Here is a 16,156-nt window from a genome sequence, read left to right as displayed (position 1 = left end):
GCGTAAAAAACTATGGGCTTACTCGGCCATAATCCAATCTTTGAGGGCCAACTTTCCAAGGAGAATATTGGGCTCATATAACGAATTGGTCTGGATTTCTTTGGGAATCTTACAGAAATATCCCAAAAACTTCCCACTTATCAATCTCTAGCCATTGATCATAGACTTATTAAAACTAGCCAAACACATATAAAAATTGAAAACCCAAAGGAATAAAGTTCTTTCTCTCGAAGAATTACACACAAAGATCTCCTTCTATATTTTTAAGCGTTATTAGTAACATTAGATGCAAGACGGAAATGAAATTCATGGATGAGGTAGCAAATAAAGTGATGAAATACAAAAAAAACATATATAAAAGATTCCAAAAATCTAAGGAAAAAGGGACTTTTTTCAATGGTATGGTTGAGATTCATTGAAAACATATAAATGAATCAATATATAAAATTCAAGGAAGTTTGGAGGTAATTTAGATTGATTTGGTATCAAAATTTGTAGTTAAAATCAAGTTCAAAAAATTCTTCTGTGACACATGTATCAAACATGTATCATGCATGCATCTCACACGCAGGTATACATAAATATACATGTGATACACATTTGATACAAATATGATACATATGTGATACACAAGTGATACATATATTATTTTTTCATGTTTATCTTCTACTTCGAATTTTCAATTCAAACCACCTCAAAACTACACTAAATCGTCTCAAAATTGAGATTCAAGCTCCTTAAGATGTATCAAGTTTATTCTAATAACACCCACTCAAAAGAAAGCAAAAATTTAACCTTTTTTGGCTACAAATAGCTAATTCGCTAACACTAATAATATTTTATGAATTGGCCAATTTTTATAATAAGCTACTTATAATGGACATAGCTGCTATTTTCCTTTGTAAATTGGGTTCAGTATAGCTTTACAAGTAAAATAGGGTGTAATTCAAAAATAACCAGATTTACAAGTGGTAATTGAAAAATAGTCACAGTTTCAAAAGAAATTGAATTTAGCCACTTTTCATGTAAAGATAAATCTGAACGAAAACACTATTCAAAATCCAAAAAATATTCCAGCATAAATATACTGGAGTTTGAATTTTTTACATGTGAACTTCCAGCATAATATACTGGAGTTCCAACATAATATGCTGGAAGTTCATACAGAGGTGCTCCAATCTCCAGTATATTATGCTGGAACTTTTCGTGTGCTGGAGTTTCAGCATAATATGCTGGAAATTCATACACAGGTGCACCAATTTCTAGTATATTATGCTGGAACTTTCCGTGTTGCAGCAAAACAGTGACTATTTTTTAATGACTTTGCAAACGCTGGTTACTTTTCAATTACTAATCCGAAAACTGGCTAGCTCGTGCTAAAGAGATTTTTAAGGGGATCTTTACACAAATAGCATATTTCACTGTTTACTTTTCCTAACCGATATACATAAACTATACATTGATTATACATAATTATACACATACTTTCTCTCTATCTCTCTATCTATCTATCTATCTATCTATCTATCTATCTATCTATCTATCTATCTATCTATCTATCTATCTATATATATATATATATATATATATATATATATATATATATATATTCACCGGCTATTTTTAAATTAAGTAGTTAAGGGGGCTGCTATTTAGGTCAAATCTTCACTTTTTTAAGCTCAAAAATTATTTCTTTAATATTACTTTTCGCCTAACATGATCATGAATGTAAAATTACTTCGGTAGAAGATAGAAACGAACCAGCTCATTTGTCTACATTTTCACGATTTTCTCTTGAGTTGGAGGTCTATCAAAAACAGCTTGTCCACCTTCAAATATTTATTTATTTAATTGTTCAAATGTCCGCAAATGTTGCTTCTTAGGGTACGTGGATTAGGAATCCAATTATGTACAAAGAAGTTAACTATGTTACCTTTATGACCAACTCATTTGGAGGCTTAATTATTGGTGCTCCAACCATTTACAATATTACCAAGTTCTAGAAAGTCAAACTGTACAATTATACCCGATTACTCGTAAAAATTACATGGGGCGCCCTATTTGGTCGCCCCTATTTAACCTATACTCTTTTTTTAATTTTTTTAACTTGTATCCACTTTTTAAACAACTTCAGCCCCCTTTCTCCTTCTCCTTCGTTTTCTTCTTCTTCTTCTTCTTCTTCTTCTTCTTCTTCTTCTTCTTCTTCTTCTTCTTCTTCTTCTTCTTCTTCTTCTTCTCCTCCTCCTCCTCCTCCTCCTCCTTTTTCTTCTTCTGTGTTGTTGTTGGTGCTGCTATGAAACTTCAGTTCATGGGGATGATTGCCATAAGTATGTTTACCAGATTATTTAAAAATAAATTATAAATAACTTTCTAAAGTAAGTTGTGAAGAAGATGATAGTAACTTGTTGGATTCGGCTTTGTACATTATCGATCAATGCATTTTAACCTATTGTGTTAAATCATTTATCTAGTTTTTTAAGTTACTAATTCTACTTATGATAAACTTATTATCTGTACAAAAAATCAATTACATGATAGCATAAAACATGCTGAAGTTCAGCAAATATAGAACAAAACTTCAGCTAAAACATGCTGAAGTTCAGCAAATAGAGAACAAAACTTCAGCTACTAGAATGTTTAAGTTCAACAATTACCAACAAAACTTCAGCCAACACTAAGTTTACGTGAAAAACTTCAGCTAAAACATGTTGAAGTTCAACAATTACAAACAAAAACTTCAGCAAATAGAGAACAAAACTTTAGCTACTAGAATGTTTAAGTTCAGCAATTACAAATAAAAACTTTAGCAAATAGAGAACAAAACTTCAGCTAACAAATAAAAACTTCAACACACTTGGTTCAGCAATTTTTGCTACTTCACGCCCGTCTACTAGAATGCTGAAGTTTGCGTGATTGCTTTTGCTACTTCAGGCCCGTATGCTGAAGTTACGCAAAAAAGTGGGTACACTTCCAATTTTTTTTTTTTGCAAAGCGGGTACAAGTTAAAACGTGACCCAAAAAGCGTATATAGATGCAAATGCCTCCGATTACTCCCAAATTCTGTCACAATGAACGTTTAAACCTTGATATAACACAAGTGAGATAAGTGCATTATCTAACACTATGTACATTTTTTTCCTTTTTGTTGTTTACAAGACTTATAAGTTACATATGATAACTATATATAGATTACAATGTAGGACGGAAAATCCAGCCATTTACTATCTATTTTATTTGTTCTCGGGTGCTCATCGAGCGGAATAGCATCTTGCTTGTGTTTCTAGAAAATGCTTAAAATAAACATATAAAACTAGACATGCCTTTTTAAGAATGCTATATGAAAAGATACCACGTAATGATTCTGAAACTGACTTTGAGACCTGTAATGTTGCATATATGGTACAATTGCCTCTTAACACTTTTCATGAAATTTATATTCCCTGTGATTCACTTTGTTTGGTACAACCAATCTGGTCGATTCATAGTAGTGCCTTCAAATATTCGTTTTGTACATACTCAGATTAAGTGTACTTCAACAATCAGAACTTTGTAGGAAAAGTGGGTTCAGCCAAAGCATTGGTGCACTGAGGTGTTTTGCACTTAAAGTTGTATTATATATATGCTGATTGCTGAATAATATGAATTAAACAAAGTACATTTGATTCTAGCTGCTAGTGTATATGTCTTTTGTTATTTTGGAATAAGAAGATGTACATGTAAATAGGGCACATGTCATCAGTCATCTCCAGTTAACTAGACAACTGTAACACAAAGGCCAAAAGGGATTGATAGAAAATAATGAGAACATTTATTACTTTTTTGTGGTAATTCAAAATCTGTTTAAAGTATGGCCACATTAGCTAGAACCATCTTATATTGGTCTGAGTTTTATGAACCACACCTATGACCTAACCAGTTAGTACAATGCACTTTGTCAAAATAAGTCATTTTTAACAAACCTTCAACACTTACAACCTAGTTCTAACGGTAATAGTGACACACGCGATATGAGTAAGGTCAATTCTTACAAACCTTCAACATTTAATTTTTCATTTGTTTAAATTGGTTTAAAACTATAAAAAGATACCGTTAATAGAAAGACATAAGGTGGAAGAACCTATTATGTGTCACACGACTAAACCTATAGGAATATATAAGTTCTTTTTCTTTTTAATTAGGCAAAATGGGGTAAAAAGAAAGCCAATGCGACATATCTTAATTTTATTTACTATTATACATTGGAGTTATTCATGGGGTTGGATATGAGCTACGAGTATGGCCGATTCATTAGTGATGACTCAAATTCTGTATATGTGTCAAGAAATATATTATATATGTACAAATATTGAAAGTAAAACACAATAATCCAAATGGTAAGTGGATTCAACAGATGATTTAATAATAAGAAAGGAATGAATAACTCTAAAATATAATAAAAATTTAAATTAAAGTATTTCGTATAATAAAAAATAAATTTGCATTTTCCCTCTTTAATTAACAGAATAGAAGAATCTTTATTGCGTGAGAGTTCGTGAAAATGCTAACCAAAAAATATAAGACATACCAGGGGAGGTAGTCTTTCGGATACGGGTTTGACCGAACTCAGTAACTTTTATTCAAATTTTGTATTTATATTTAAAAATTATTTAGTTATATATAAATTATTAATTTAAAATTTTGTAATTTAAAGAATTAGATAACTAAATCCATAAAGATCAAATTTTAGTTATGAGTGTCAAATCCGCTTACTAGGCAGAGGGTCAACCAAAAGGTACCAAAGAGGCAAAGACTATAATTTGACTTGAGTCTAGAACCTGGGAGTATCAAAAATACCAAGTCCGTACGCGTCAAGTTAGTGCCGTCAACAATACCGAGTAACTGACTCAGCTGTGTCTTTCCCGCTGAATCCATCAAATCTCACGCACGTTATTAATTGGTGTCTCTATTTTGAGTCGGTCGAATGTTTCACTGTTTTTGCCAACTTGGTATGTACTATAATAAACTAATGATTGCATAACATTTCCCCTCGTGGGCACATTTCTTTTCATAAATCAGCACATGTTAAATATGCTTCCACATTTTTAATTTATGCACGTGGTTTCTTTCTGTCGACATTAAAAATGATCTTTTTAAATCCTTTTGTCAAGTATTGTGGGCCATCGTGACTATCTAGCTTGCCATCAAAATCACCAGGTGATTTGTATCTGTGTCTTCTGACCCCACTTTTCAATTTTTTAAACTTTAGATAAAAGCAAATTTAATATTTAAATTTAATCAGTCTGTATTAATGCATTTTACTTTTAAATTATGATTCAAAATTTAGTAGTTATTGAAATATTCATGTTAAATATCAAATACAGTGAAACAACAGTTGTACATAACAGTCATTCAATATAAAAGTCAAGTATTTTCCGGAACCAATTATTATGTTATATTATAATATATTGTAGCTCTATATGACTTGAAATAGGGGAAGTAATTTTAAAAACAAAAATATATTCACATTAATTCCTCATAATTTTTACATTTCACTCGACTAATATGCCGAATTACATACGGCACAACCCGAAAATGAGTAGAAAATTACTGCTAGTTTTTCCTTATGTGCGAGAGCCCAATTTGTTAAAATACTATAGGGCAAAGCACCCTAATACACTATACGAGTAATTTTTTTAAAAAACTGAAACTTAAACGCTGTGAACATTCCCGCCAGTAGAGTCAGAAGAATCACCATTGAAATTCATCATCGTCAACCAATCTTGAATCTCATTATCCCCCATCAGTTGATCCCAAATTTCATTTCCAAATTCAGTATTATTCCCTTGCTGCAACTGTGGCTCCGGCAATTGTTGAGGTGAAGAAGATGAAGCACTCTGTTGTTCTTGAATCTCAGTATAATCAGCAAATGAGAAATTTAACTTAGCTCTTGGACCCCTAAATTCAATAGCGGCTTTATCATAAGCTCTGGCTGCATCTTCTGCTGTATTAAAAGTTCCAAGCCAAACACGCGCAGCTTTCCTTGGATCTCGAATTTCTGCTGCCCATTTTCCCCATGGCCTCTGTCTCACTCCTCTGTAATTCTTCTTCTTCTTCTTAGTTACTGCAGTTGTAGTAGTACTATTCTTCTTGTTATCGTCAGCAGCGACAACAGCAGCAGCATTAGATGTTGTTCCGAAAATATCGCAGCCTAAACAACCTTTGATTCTGCAAAATGGACAAGGTTCTTGTTCTGCTGGGACACCTAAAATAGGTGACACCACATTTCCTTGTTCAATTGTAGACATGCTGTTCGAAGGCGAAGAATACGCAGTAACAGTCGTGGCAGTAGAAGTGGCAGTACAATATTGAAAAGGTGAAAATGAATAAAATTGTTGAGTATTTTCCATGGGAATACTACCATTGATGACATTTTTCAAAGCTGAAACCATAACAGAATACTCTTCTTCTCCAGTAAGCCGAGGAAAGTGCGGAAACTGTTGGTTATTTTGGTCTGTATTCGACGTTCCGTCTTCTCTAAATCTCTTATTTGACCTTTGCATGGTTGAAAATCTTGAAACTTAGAATTTTTTTTGACTTGAGTTCTGAAATACAGAGAGAGGTCAAAGGGGGAGTTATTTATATACGCGGGAAGATCCTACGTGGAGGGACAGCTCATACACTTTTCAAACACGGAGTAGCATTTTGAGCTTAGCTGGCATAGTAATAAGTGATTCTTTGGCAGTTTATCAGGTGATGTAATTGATGACTTGATCTGCTGGGGCGCGTTCACACCTTACTTTTTTGTGGGTTGAGGCCTGGATCGCTCTGACGGTTACATTTTGTGTAGAAGATACTTTTCGGGTCCCTCTAGCCACTTAATACAGTTTTTCGGGAAAAAATATATTAGCCTGATTTATAATTAATAATTGAAAAATAGCTAAATGTATAAAAGTAATCAAAATTTAATTTTTTTTTTATGTAAAGATATAATTTGAACAAAAATATCCTTAATACCCGCAAATATTTTAGCATAATATGTTGGAATCTAATTCTTTACATATGAGATTTCAATATAATATGCTGGAGTTCCACCATAATATGCGGGAAGTTTAAATGGAGGAGCTCCATAATCTACCATATTATGCTGAAATTTTTCGTGCCGGAGTTCCAATATGCTGGAAGTTTATACGTAAGAACTCCATAATCCAGCATATTATACTGAAACTTTTCGTATTTCAACAATACAATGATTATTTTTCAATAACTTTGCAAACCATGACTATTTTTTTATTAATAATCCAAAAACTGATTAGGTCGTACTATTTTTACTAGTTCTCCCCTCTATATCAAGAGTTATAGGGAGATGAATAAATTTCCTTCACATTTAATGAGAGGTATCATATTCAAACCTTTGGTTTGAAAAAATTCAATGAAGAAGCCTTTAAATGAGTCTTATGCATGAAGCTGTATTAGTCGAGCCTCAATTATATAGGTACTTGACATTGAGTGAAAAACCAAACCAAAATACGAGAGCATAAATGCTCATGACTAGTTATAATTTGAATAGAAAAAAAATATCCCAATAAAGATTTTGCGTACTTTTTTTATCGATTTTTTGTACTACTATATATAATTTTCTGTTTAGTTGTTTCAAACATAATGAAATATCTTTTAAAAAAAAATTATTTAGTCCTAACATGCCTAATTTTTTCCTTTAATGATATATATAACTTATTAGGACTCTCACTACCACTCATTTAATATGATGCTTGTATAACTTTGCATATAGTATTTGATTTATACGTCAAAAGTCTTTTTTTTAATTTCCTTAACTTCGTGCCCTAATTAAAAACTTCACATAGAATGAGACGAAAATAATACTACTAGTACATATTTTATTAATCAATTTCTTGAGAAAGGACCTATAATAAATATTAAATTTGTTATAAGGCCACTCCCGAAACCACCTCTAGTCCTCTACATTTGCGACATCTGGCTAAAGTGCAAACCACCATAGTATTCCAATAATGTCTCATCATATAGTAGGCAATTCTTCATTAACAAAATGAATAAGACGATCTGAGGCGATTTACCCAAATTAAGGTGAAAACTAAATCAAATTGTTTCACTTGGCAGATATACTCACATAGGGCAATAACTCAAAATGAACACTGTTGATTTGATCGTCCAAACTCACATATCCTAAATGCACCTTCATGCAGAGGTGGCAAAATCGTTAAAAGAAAATAGTTATCCACCCATATTATCCATTAAAAAATGGGTTGGATAATGAACTTTTTAAAAACGGGTCGAATATGGATACAAATCATATTATCCGCTCAGAAAATGGATAACCAATGAATAACTAATGAGCTTAGTTTTTACATTTATAAAGCCTCAAATTGGGTTGGATAACCTATTTTTTATCCGCCTTAAATACGTGTAGGGTCGGATAATTTATCCGTTTTTTGAATTACTCGTTTTCGACCCGCTCATATCCGACCCGCACCACCTATTTGCCACCCCTACCTTCATGTTATTTTAGGAGCTCGACCAATCCATACATCATCTTTGGATCTTTAATTTTATTAATTTGCATTCTAAGGTCCATCTTGAAAAATAGAGTGAAATCTTCTATAACTAGTTAAATTATACTTATAGCAGAAAAATTAAAATTTTTTAATGCTAAATATTCAATGTATAAAAGAGGACAAAGGTCTAATTTATCCCCGAACTATGCAAAATGGTCTGACTATTAACAAAAACTATTTAGTTTCAAAGCTTCAGTTAGCCAATAAGGACAAGTCTAGCTCGATTTGGTAACGACAACGACACCATTAACCCCAACTATTGATGGAGGGCAAGTTAGACCATTTCACATAATTCAGGCATAAGTTTGGACTTTTTTCCTATTAAAAAAAAGAGTTCTAACATTAACGTGTCAAGATTTAGCATACTTATTTCTCAAAAAAAAAAAAAAATGAGACAAAGCGAATACTTTACTCATATTCTCAACGAACTTATAAAGAGTTCTATTGCTTTGACGTTAAAAATTTGAACATATTAACTCGTGCTAATGAGAAAAAGGTAAAAGTTAGTACAAATGATACTTAAATGTGGAATGAATGAGCTAAAACTATTTATTAGGATTTCACTTCGATTAGACTTTTCATGGAATCATAAGGTTGTCATTTTGTGGTGCACCTTAGGTCGGCAATTAAAGAGAAGATTCCCCTTTAATCATAGTCTGAGTTAGATATGAGAGGCTACGAATCATTCTTCAATTGTTATTTTGGATTTAGCTTTATATTGATTTCACTTTTTAGGTATACAAGGACAAGAAGCATTAAAAAATTCATATGACATCCAACCTGGTTATTCGCCGTAAAATTAAACTGTATATATATATATATATATATAAGGTAAAATTTATTTTGCATCTCCATATATTATATTTTGAATTTCCTTAACACAATCAAAAAGTATATTGTATGGGTCCGAATTTGATCGACCACGACCTATGGTGGGTACGGCAAACGACCAAAAACCTATGAGTCGACAAAGGGATACGACCCTGTGAAGGGAGAAGAGATACCACCGCATCGACAGTAGATTCGGCATGTTAGGTGACCTAGGGAATATTCATTAGATATTTCTTAATTTGTCGTCCATACGATTATGGGAAAGCCCCTCAGTATATAAGAAGGGTGAAAGTCTTGTAAAAGGGGGAGTTTTTGGAGAAAGAACCGCTGGCCTTGAACTATTATCATCTCTCTACTATTGTCATCCTAGAGTTTATTATCTTCGGCTACAATTTACCCCTTCATCATTGATTGATTTGATTAAAAAGAGTTCGAAATCTTTTGAGTCAAACATATATCTCGATAGTCAAGATGGTTCAAAAACTTTGTAAGGTAATTGGTTCAATTCTCATTGGCCATATTTTTTCTAATTTTCTAACTTTCTTTTTTTAACCACCTTAGCGAAAATTCTGTCTCTGCTACTCTTCGTAACCAATTGAAATCAAATTTTAATGTTATGCCGCCGAAAAGAATGAAATATCATATAGTTCGCTCTGTTGAATATGTCACTTTACATGTAACAAGCGAGCTCTTTTATCCTTAAATTTCCGTCCTATCTTAATACTCTTAATTAATTTGAAGAGATATTTGTACATAGGTGACGTAGTGCAAAAGATAAGACAAACCAAGATATGGATAAATGTGGGTCGATATCCATCAACCTTTAAATTCTTAAGTGTCGCTCTCTATTTGTATTTCTCTTTAAACAATGATTAGTTTCCTTCCGACTCAAAAAGTTCACTTCATTCAAAACATGTGATAGTTCCTTTTTTTTTGGTCTCTCGTTCCTTGTTAGTTATCCATATTGTAGCTCAATTATACTTGAATTTGTGCCACATAGGGCCCATTTTGGGAAAAACGTTCTCTATTAAGAATTTTTTCATACTCAGAGCTCGAAGATATATGGTTAAAGAAAGAACAATCTCATTCGCTGCACCACATCCTTCTGTGATTGATAGTTCCCTTTTAAAACAAAGGTCGGTGTGCAGTTTTTCTAATCAAAATTTCATTTCGTTCCTTTCATTTCATATTATCCCATGACTCAACTATGCAATTTATAAAGCAAAAAAGAGTAGCGGTGGACAAGCAATTTCTCTTGCCCTAATTTAAGTGGCCCAAAAATTGGCATCTAATCTTAGGTCAGAAGTATTGAATTATTCATAGAAAAGCAATGAGTACGATAAACATATGTGGATAACAAGCAAATTGAAGTTGGAGAATAGTTTCAAAAATAACTCACAAGTAGTGGAAGAAATAGAAATAAAGAAATTGGATAACACTCGTATTTGACAATTGACATTGGCCTGAGTGGAAGACTACGACAATAGATTTAGTCACATTGTTTTCTCGCCATTTGACTTGAGCCTAATCGGACCAAATTATTACTCTTCTAATTTCCTCGCCTTTGAATAGATTAAGACCTCATTTGTTTGTATTTAATGGAGGTCTGAATCTTAATTATTCAGATCTCAGATATTAAGTGTGTTTATTTTTAAAGTCTGAATCTTAATTATTCAGATTTTAATCATTAAGTGTATTTAATGGGTCTGAATAAGTCTGTATGATTAAGATCTATAACAGAGACATAATTTCATTAAAATGCTATCACATATTCATTATTAACTGTCGCTACCACCTACCATTATCAACTACCACCATGCCACCACCACCACCATACTCAACCACCACCACCACCATCACGCCATCATCATCCTCAATCATAGCCGTCACCATTATCGACCATCACCACCCACCATCCCCACCACTCCAACCACCATATATCATTCTCACCCACAATCAACACTCATTCACCTCAACTACCACAATTGACCACCCTATCACCATCAATAACCACAGTCGACACTGTCCATTATTATAACATACCACCACCTACCCGCCACCTTTCTCAGTCACAACTACTACCACCACCCGCCATTATTAACTATCACAACCCGCCACCACCATCATCAATCATAATCGTCACCACTATCAATCACTACTAGCTACTAGCATGAACCACCATTATCAACCAAAACTACCACCGCCTCTAGTCGGCATTCACCCGTTAGCCATCACCACCAACAACTATCATATTTTAAAAAATTATATATTTTATTGATAGAATATTAGATTAGTTAGTATGCCATTTGAATTTTATGTTTATTAATTTTCAAATAGAGATAGATTTTATACATTCAGATGTTAAAAATCAAACAGTCTTAATTATTTCTATTCAAATCTTAATACACATCTTGATATTCAAATGTGTATTCGGATTCAGACGTCTTAATCTTAGAAAAAACAAATGAGGCCTAAGTGTATTTAGTTGGGAAATTGTTAAAACTGATGGTCAGGATGTGAAAAAATAGGACAGCACTTGTTAAGCAATAAAATCAACATAATGTTTTGTAGTATATATATATATATATATATATATATATATATATATATATATATATATATATATACATACTCCCTCCGGTCAACAATAAGTGACCAATTATCACAACCGGGATTTTTCACCCTCGGGAGTCGTGATGACGCCTACTAGTGAAAGCTAGGCAAGCCACCATTTGAATTATCTACCTTTTTCCCATTTTTAATCCTTTAACAATTAAGAGCCAACATTATATAAACATCGGAAATTAAAAGTGAAAGACTGAAATGTATCATATTAATAAAGATGTCAATATCTATCCATACATAAACTACCCAAGACTGGTGTCACAACTTCACAGATTGTCTAGGAATACTACAAATAAAGGTCCGAAAGATTTATTACAACACTGTCTCTGAAATACGTAAAAGAAACAGAATAAAAGGATAGGAGAAGACTCTAAGGCATGCGGACGCCTGCAGGACTAGCTTAGAATCTCCGGTTGGACTGAAGGTAGCAACCCAAAGCTATGGTCCGAAAGCTGCTGCACCGGGATCTGCACACAATGTAGAATGTAGTATCAGCACAACCGACCCCATGTGATGATAAGTGCCTAGCCTAACCTCGGCGAAGTAGTGGCGAGGCTAGAACCAGACTACTAAATAAACCTGTATAGTTAAATCATATACAACGAAAAATAAAAGCAAGAATGTACAGTTAATGATGGGAGGGGGAAACATGTTGCGAGAAAACATCAAATGATAACAGAAGGACAACAAGTGAATATAAGGAACACATAACTCAATTATCAACAAGAATCAGAAATCAAACAAGCGCACGACATCAGCCTTCGTGCTTTTACTCTCATCCTCACCATAGGAATCAATATCATCTGCACGGCATCACCCTTCGTGTTTTTACTCTCGTCCTCACCATAAAAATCAATATAATTGGCACAGAATTGTACATCGTTCGGCACGACATCACCCTTCGTGCTTTTACACTCTTCCTCACAAATCATACACGACACCACCCTTTGTGAGAGAGTGTTAAAGCCATAACTCTACCTAAATCAAATACCGGCAAGGGAACAATAGTACAACAATCAAATCACTAACAATCAAAACGAGGTCAAAATTTCAATTATTCAAAAAGCCCTAACTCTACCTAAATCCCCAAATTTCTACCCTTAAGAACATGATTTAGGCCTAGAAATCTAATGTGTGTTAATGGAAATTGAAGAAAACAAGTCTAAGAACACATACCTATGGTTTTGCGGTGAAATCCCTCTTCAAAAATTGCCCAAGTTTGAGTTTAAGTGAAAAAGTTATGAATTTTTGAAGAAATCCCGTTTTGGTATTGTTTTTAAAAAGACCGGACAGGTACTTTATGCGTTCACGTGCCTTTGGCCGTGTTCGCATAGGCTTAATCCTCCTGGCCTATGCGTTCGTGAGCCATTGGTCGCGTTCGCGCAGTGTTATGTCCAACCCATTCCCCAGCTCCCCCTTAGGCAGTGCGTTCGCGTGGACTTAGACGCGTTCGCGTAGAGAAACATACCCAAAGCTCCGCGTTCGCGTCCCAGTCAGTGCGTTCGCATAGTGTATACCGGCCACCCTTCCCGTTTGTTCGGTGCGTTCGCGTGGGTTACCACGCGTTCGCATAGAGTAAAATTCTGGACACTAGAAAACAGCAGATACACCAGATTTCTAAATCCAAAAACACTCTGACGCCTATCTGAAACTCACCCGAGCTCTCGAGGCTCCAAACCAAACATGTACACTACTTCAAAAATATCCTACAGACTTATTCGTGCGATCAAATCTCCAAAATAACATCTTAAACAACGAATTTAGCATAGAAATCAAGGAAAAATCTCAAAACTTCCAAAGTATCAAATTTCACAACTACAAGTCCGAATCACATCAAACGACTTCCGTTTCTTACCAAATTTTACAGACGTATCTTAAATGTCATATTGAACGTGTACCGGGCTCCGGAACCAAAATAGAGGCCCGATACCATAAATTCCAAATATAATCTAATTTTTTAAAAACTCTTATATATATTCCAGAAAATAATTTTTTTTGAATATTTATTTCTCGGGCTTGGGACTTCAGAATTCGACTTCGGGTATACGCCCATATCCCATATTTTCCTACGGACCCTCCGGGACCGTCAAATTACTGGTCCGGGTCCGTTTACCCAAATGTTGACCGAAGTCAACTTAAATTAAATTTTAAAGGCCAAATTAATATTTTTATCACATTTCGACATAAAAGCATTTCGGATATACGCCCGGACCATGCACGCAGATCGAGGTGAGAAAAAAGAAGGCTTCTAAGGCCTTGGAACACAGAATTTACTCGTAAATCAAGTGATGACCTTATGGGTCATCACATCCTCCACCTCTAAAACAACCGTTCGTTCTCGAACAGACATAAGAAAGAGAAGTACCTGAGTCGAGGAAAAGACGGGGATAACAACTCCGCATATCGGACTCGGACTCCCAGGTCGATGCCTCAACAGGCTGACCTCGCCACTGAACACGAACAGAAGGGAAACTCTTCGATCTTAACTGATGAACCTGCCGGTCTAGAATAGCTATCGGCTCCTCCTCATATGACAAGTCCTTGTCCAACTGGAGAATGCTCAAATCTAACATGTGGGATGGATTGCCGTGATACTTCCGAAGCATGGGCATATGAAACACTGGATGCACGGCTGATAGGCTCAGCGGCAATGCAAGTCTATAAGCCACCTCTCCCACTCGATCAAGAATCTCAAACGGGCCAATGAACCTAGTGCTAAGCTTGCCCCTCTTCCCAAATCTCATCACGCCCTTCATAGGCGACGCCCGAAGCAATACCCGCTCACCGACTATGAATGACAAATCACGAACCTTACGGTCGGCATAACTCTTTTGCTTGGACTGAGCTGTACGAAGCCTATCCTGAATGATTCTGACCTTGTCCAAGGCATCCTGTACTAGATCCATACCCAACAATCGAGCCTCGCCCGGCTTAAACCATCCAACCGGCGACCGACATCGCCTACCATATAAAGCCTCATAAGGAGCTATTTAGATGCTCGACTGGTAGCTGTTTTTGTAGGCAAACTCTGCTACAGGCAAAAATTGATCCCATGAGCCTCCAAAGTCAATGGCACAAGCTCGGAGCATATCCTCCAAAATCTGAATAGTACGCTCGGACTGTCCGTCCGTATGAGAATGAATTGTTGTATAGATCTCAGCTAGCCTCTCGGAAAAATAGGAGATTGCCACAAGAATGAAATGTGCTGACTTGGTCAGCCTATCAACAATAACCCATACTGCATCGAACATCCTCTGAGTCCGTGGGAGTCCAACAACGAAGTCCATAGTGATACGCTCCCACTTCCACTCAGGAATCTCAATCTTTTGGAACAAACCACCAGGTCTCTGATGCTCGTACATAACCTGCTGACAATTCAAACACCGAGCCACATACGCAACAATGTCCTTTTTCATTCTCCTTTACCAATAATGCTGCTGCAAATCCTGATACATCTTAGCGGCGCCCGGATGAATAGAGTACTGGGAACTATGGGCCTCCTCTAAAATCAACTCCCAGTGCCTATCCACATTAGGCACATAAACTCGACCCTGCAGCCTCAAAACTCTATCATCTCCTAAGGTAACCCGCTTGGCACCTCAAAATTGCCGATCTCGGACACGCTCCAATAAAGAAGAACGAGCGACTGTGCAAGCTAACACACGGCTAGGCTCATAAATATCCAACCTCACGAACTGATTGGCCAAAGCCTGAACATCCAAAGCAAGCGGTCTCTCACCGACCGGAATATAATCAAGACTGCCCATGCTGGCTGAATTCCTTCTCAAAGCATCGGCCACTATATTGGCCTTTCCCGGATGATATAAGATGGTGATATCATAGTCCTTTAATAGCTCCAACCACCTTCTCTGCCTCAAATTTAGCTCCTTCTGCTTGAACAAATATTGCAGACTTTTGTGATCCGTGAACACCTCACATGACACGCCATATAGATAATGCCTCCAAATCTTCAACGCGTGGACAATGGCTGCTAATTCCAAATCATGAATTAGATAGTTCTTCTTATGAATATTCAACTGCCGAGAAGCATAGCCAATGACCTTGCCATCTTGCATCAACACCGCACCAAGTCCAATATGAGATGCATCACAATAAACTGTATAAGGTCC

The 16,156-nt window shown here is 35.3% G+C and overlaps 1 protein-coding gene across 1 annotated transcript; it reads right to left on the bottom strand.

Annotated features, from left to right (window-relative positions):
* Positions 1-5,479: 5,479 nt before the first annotated feature.
* LOC107773005 (ethylene-responsive transcription factor ERF109-like) lies at positions 5,480-6,588 on the bottom strand. Its single transcript, NM_001325152.2, has one exon. It carries the CDS (start codon positions 6,537-6,539, stop codon positions 5,688-5,690), a length of 852 nt encoding a protein of 283 aa, NP_001312081.1. The 5' UTR covers positions 6,540-6,588; the 3' UTR covers positions 5,480-5,687.
* Between the last annotated feature and the right edge of the window lie 9,568 nt (positions 6,589-16,156).

The sequence above is a fragment of the Nicotiana tabacum genome, unplaced genomic scaffold (assembly GCF_000715075.1).
Source record: "Nicotiana tabacum cultivar K326 unplaced genomic scaffold, ASM71507v2 Un00507, whole genome shotgun sequence".
NCBI lineage: Eukaryota > Viridiplantae > Streptophyta > Magnoliopsida > Solanales > Solanaceae > Nicotiana > Nicotiana tabacum.
This window is presented reverse-complemented; position numbering and strand designations above follow the sequence as displayed.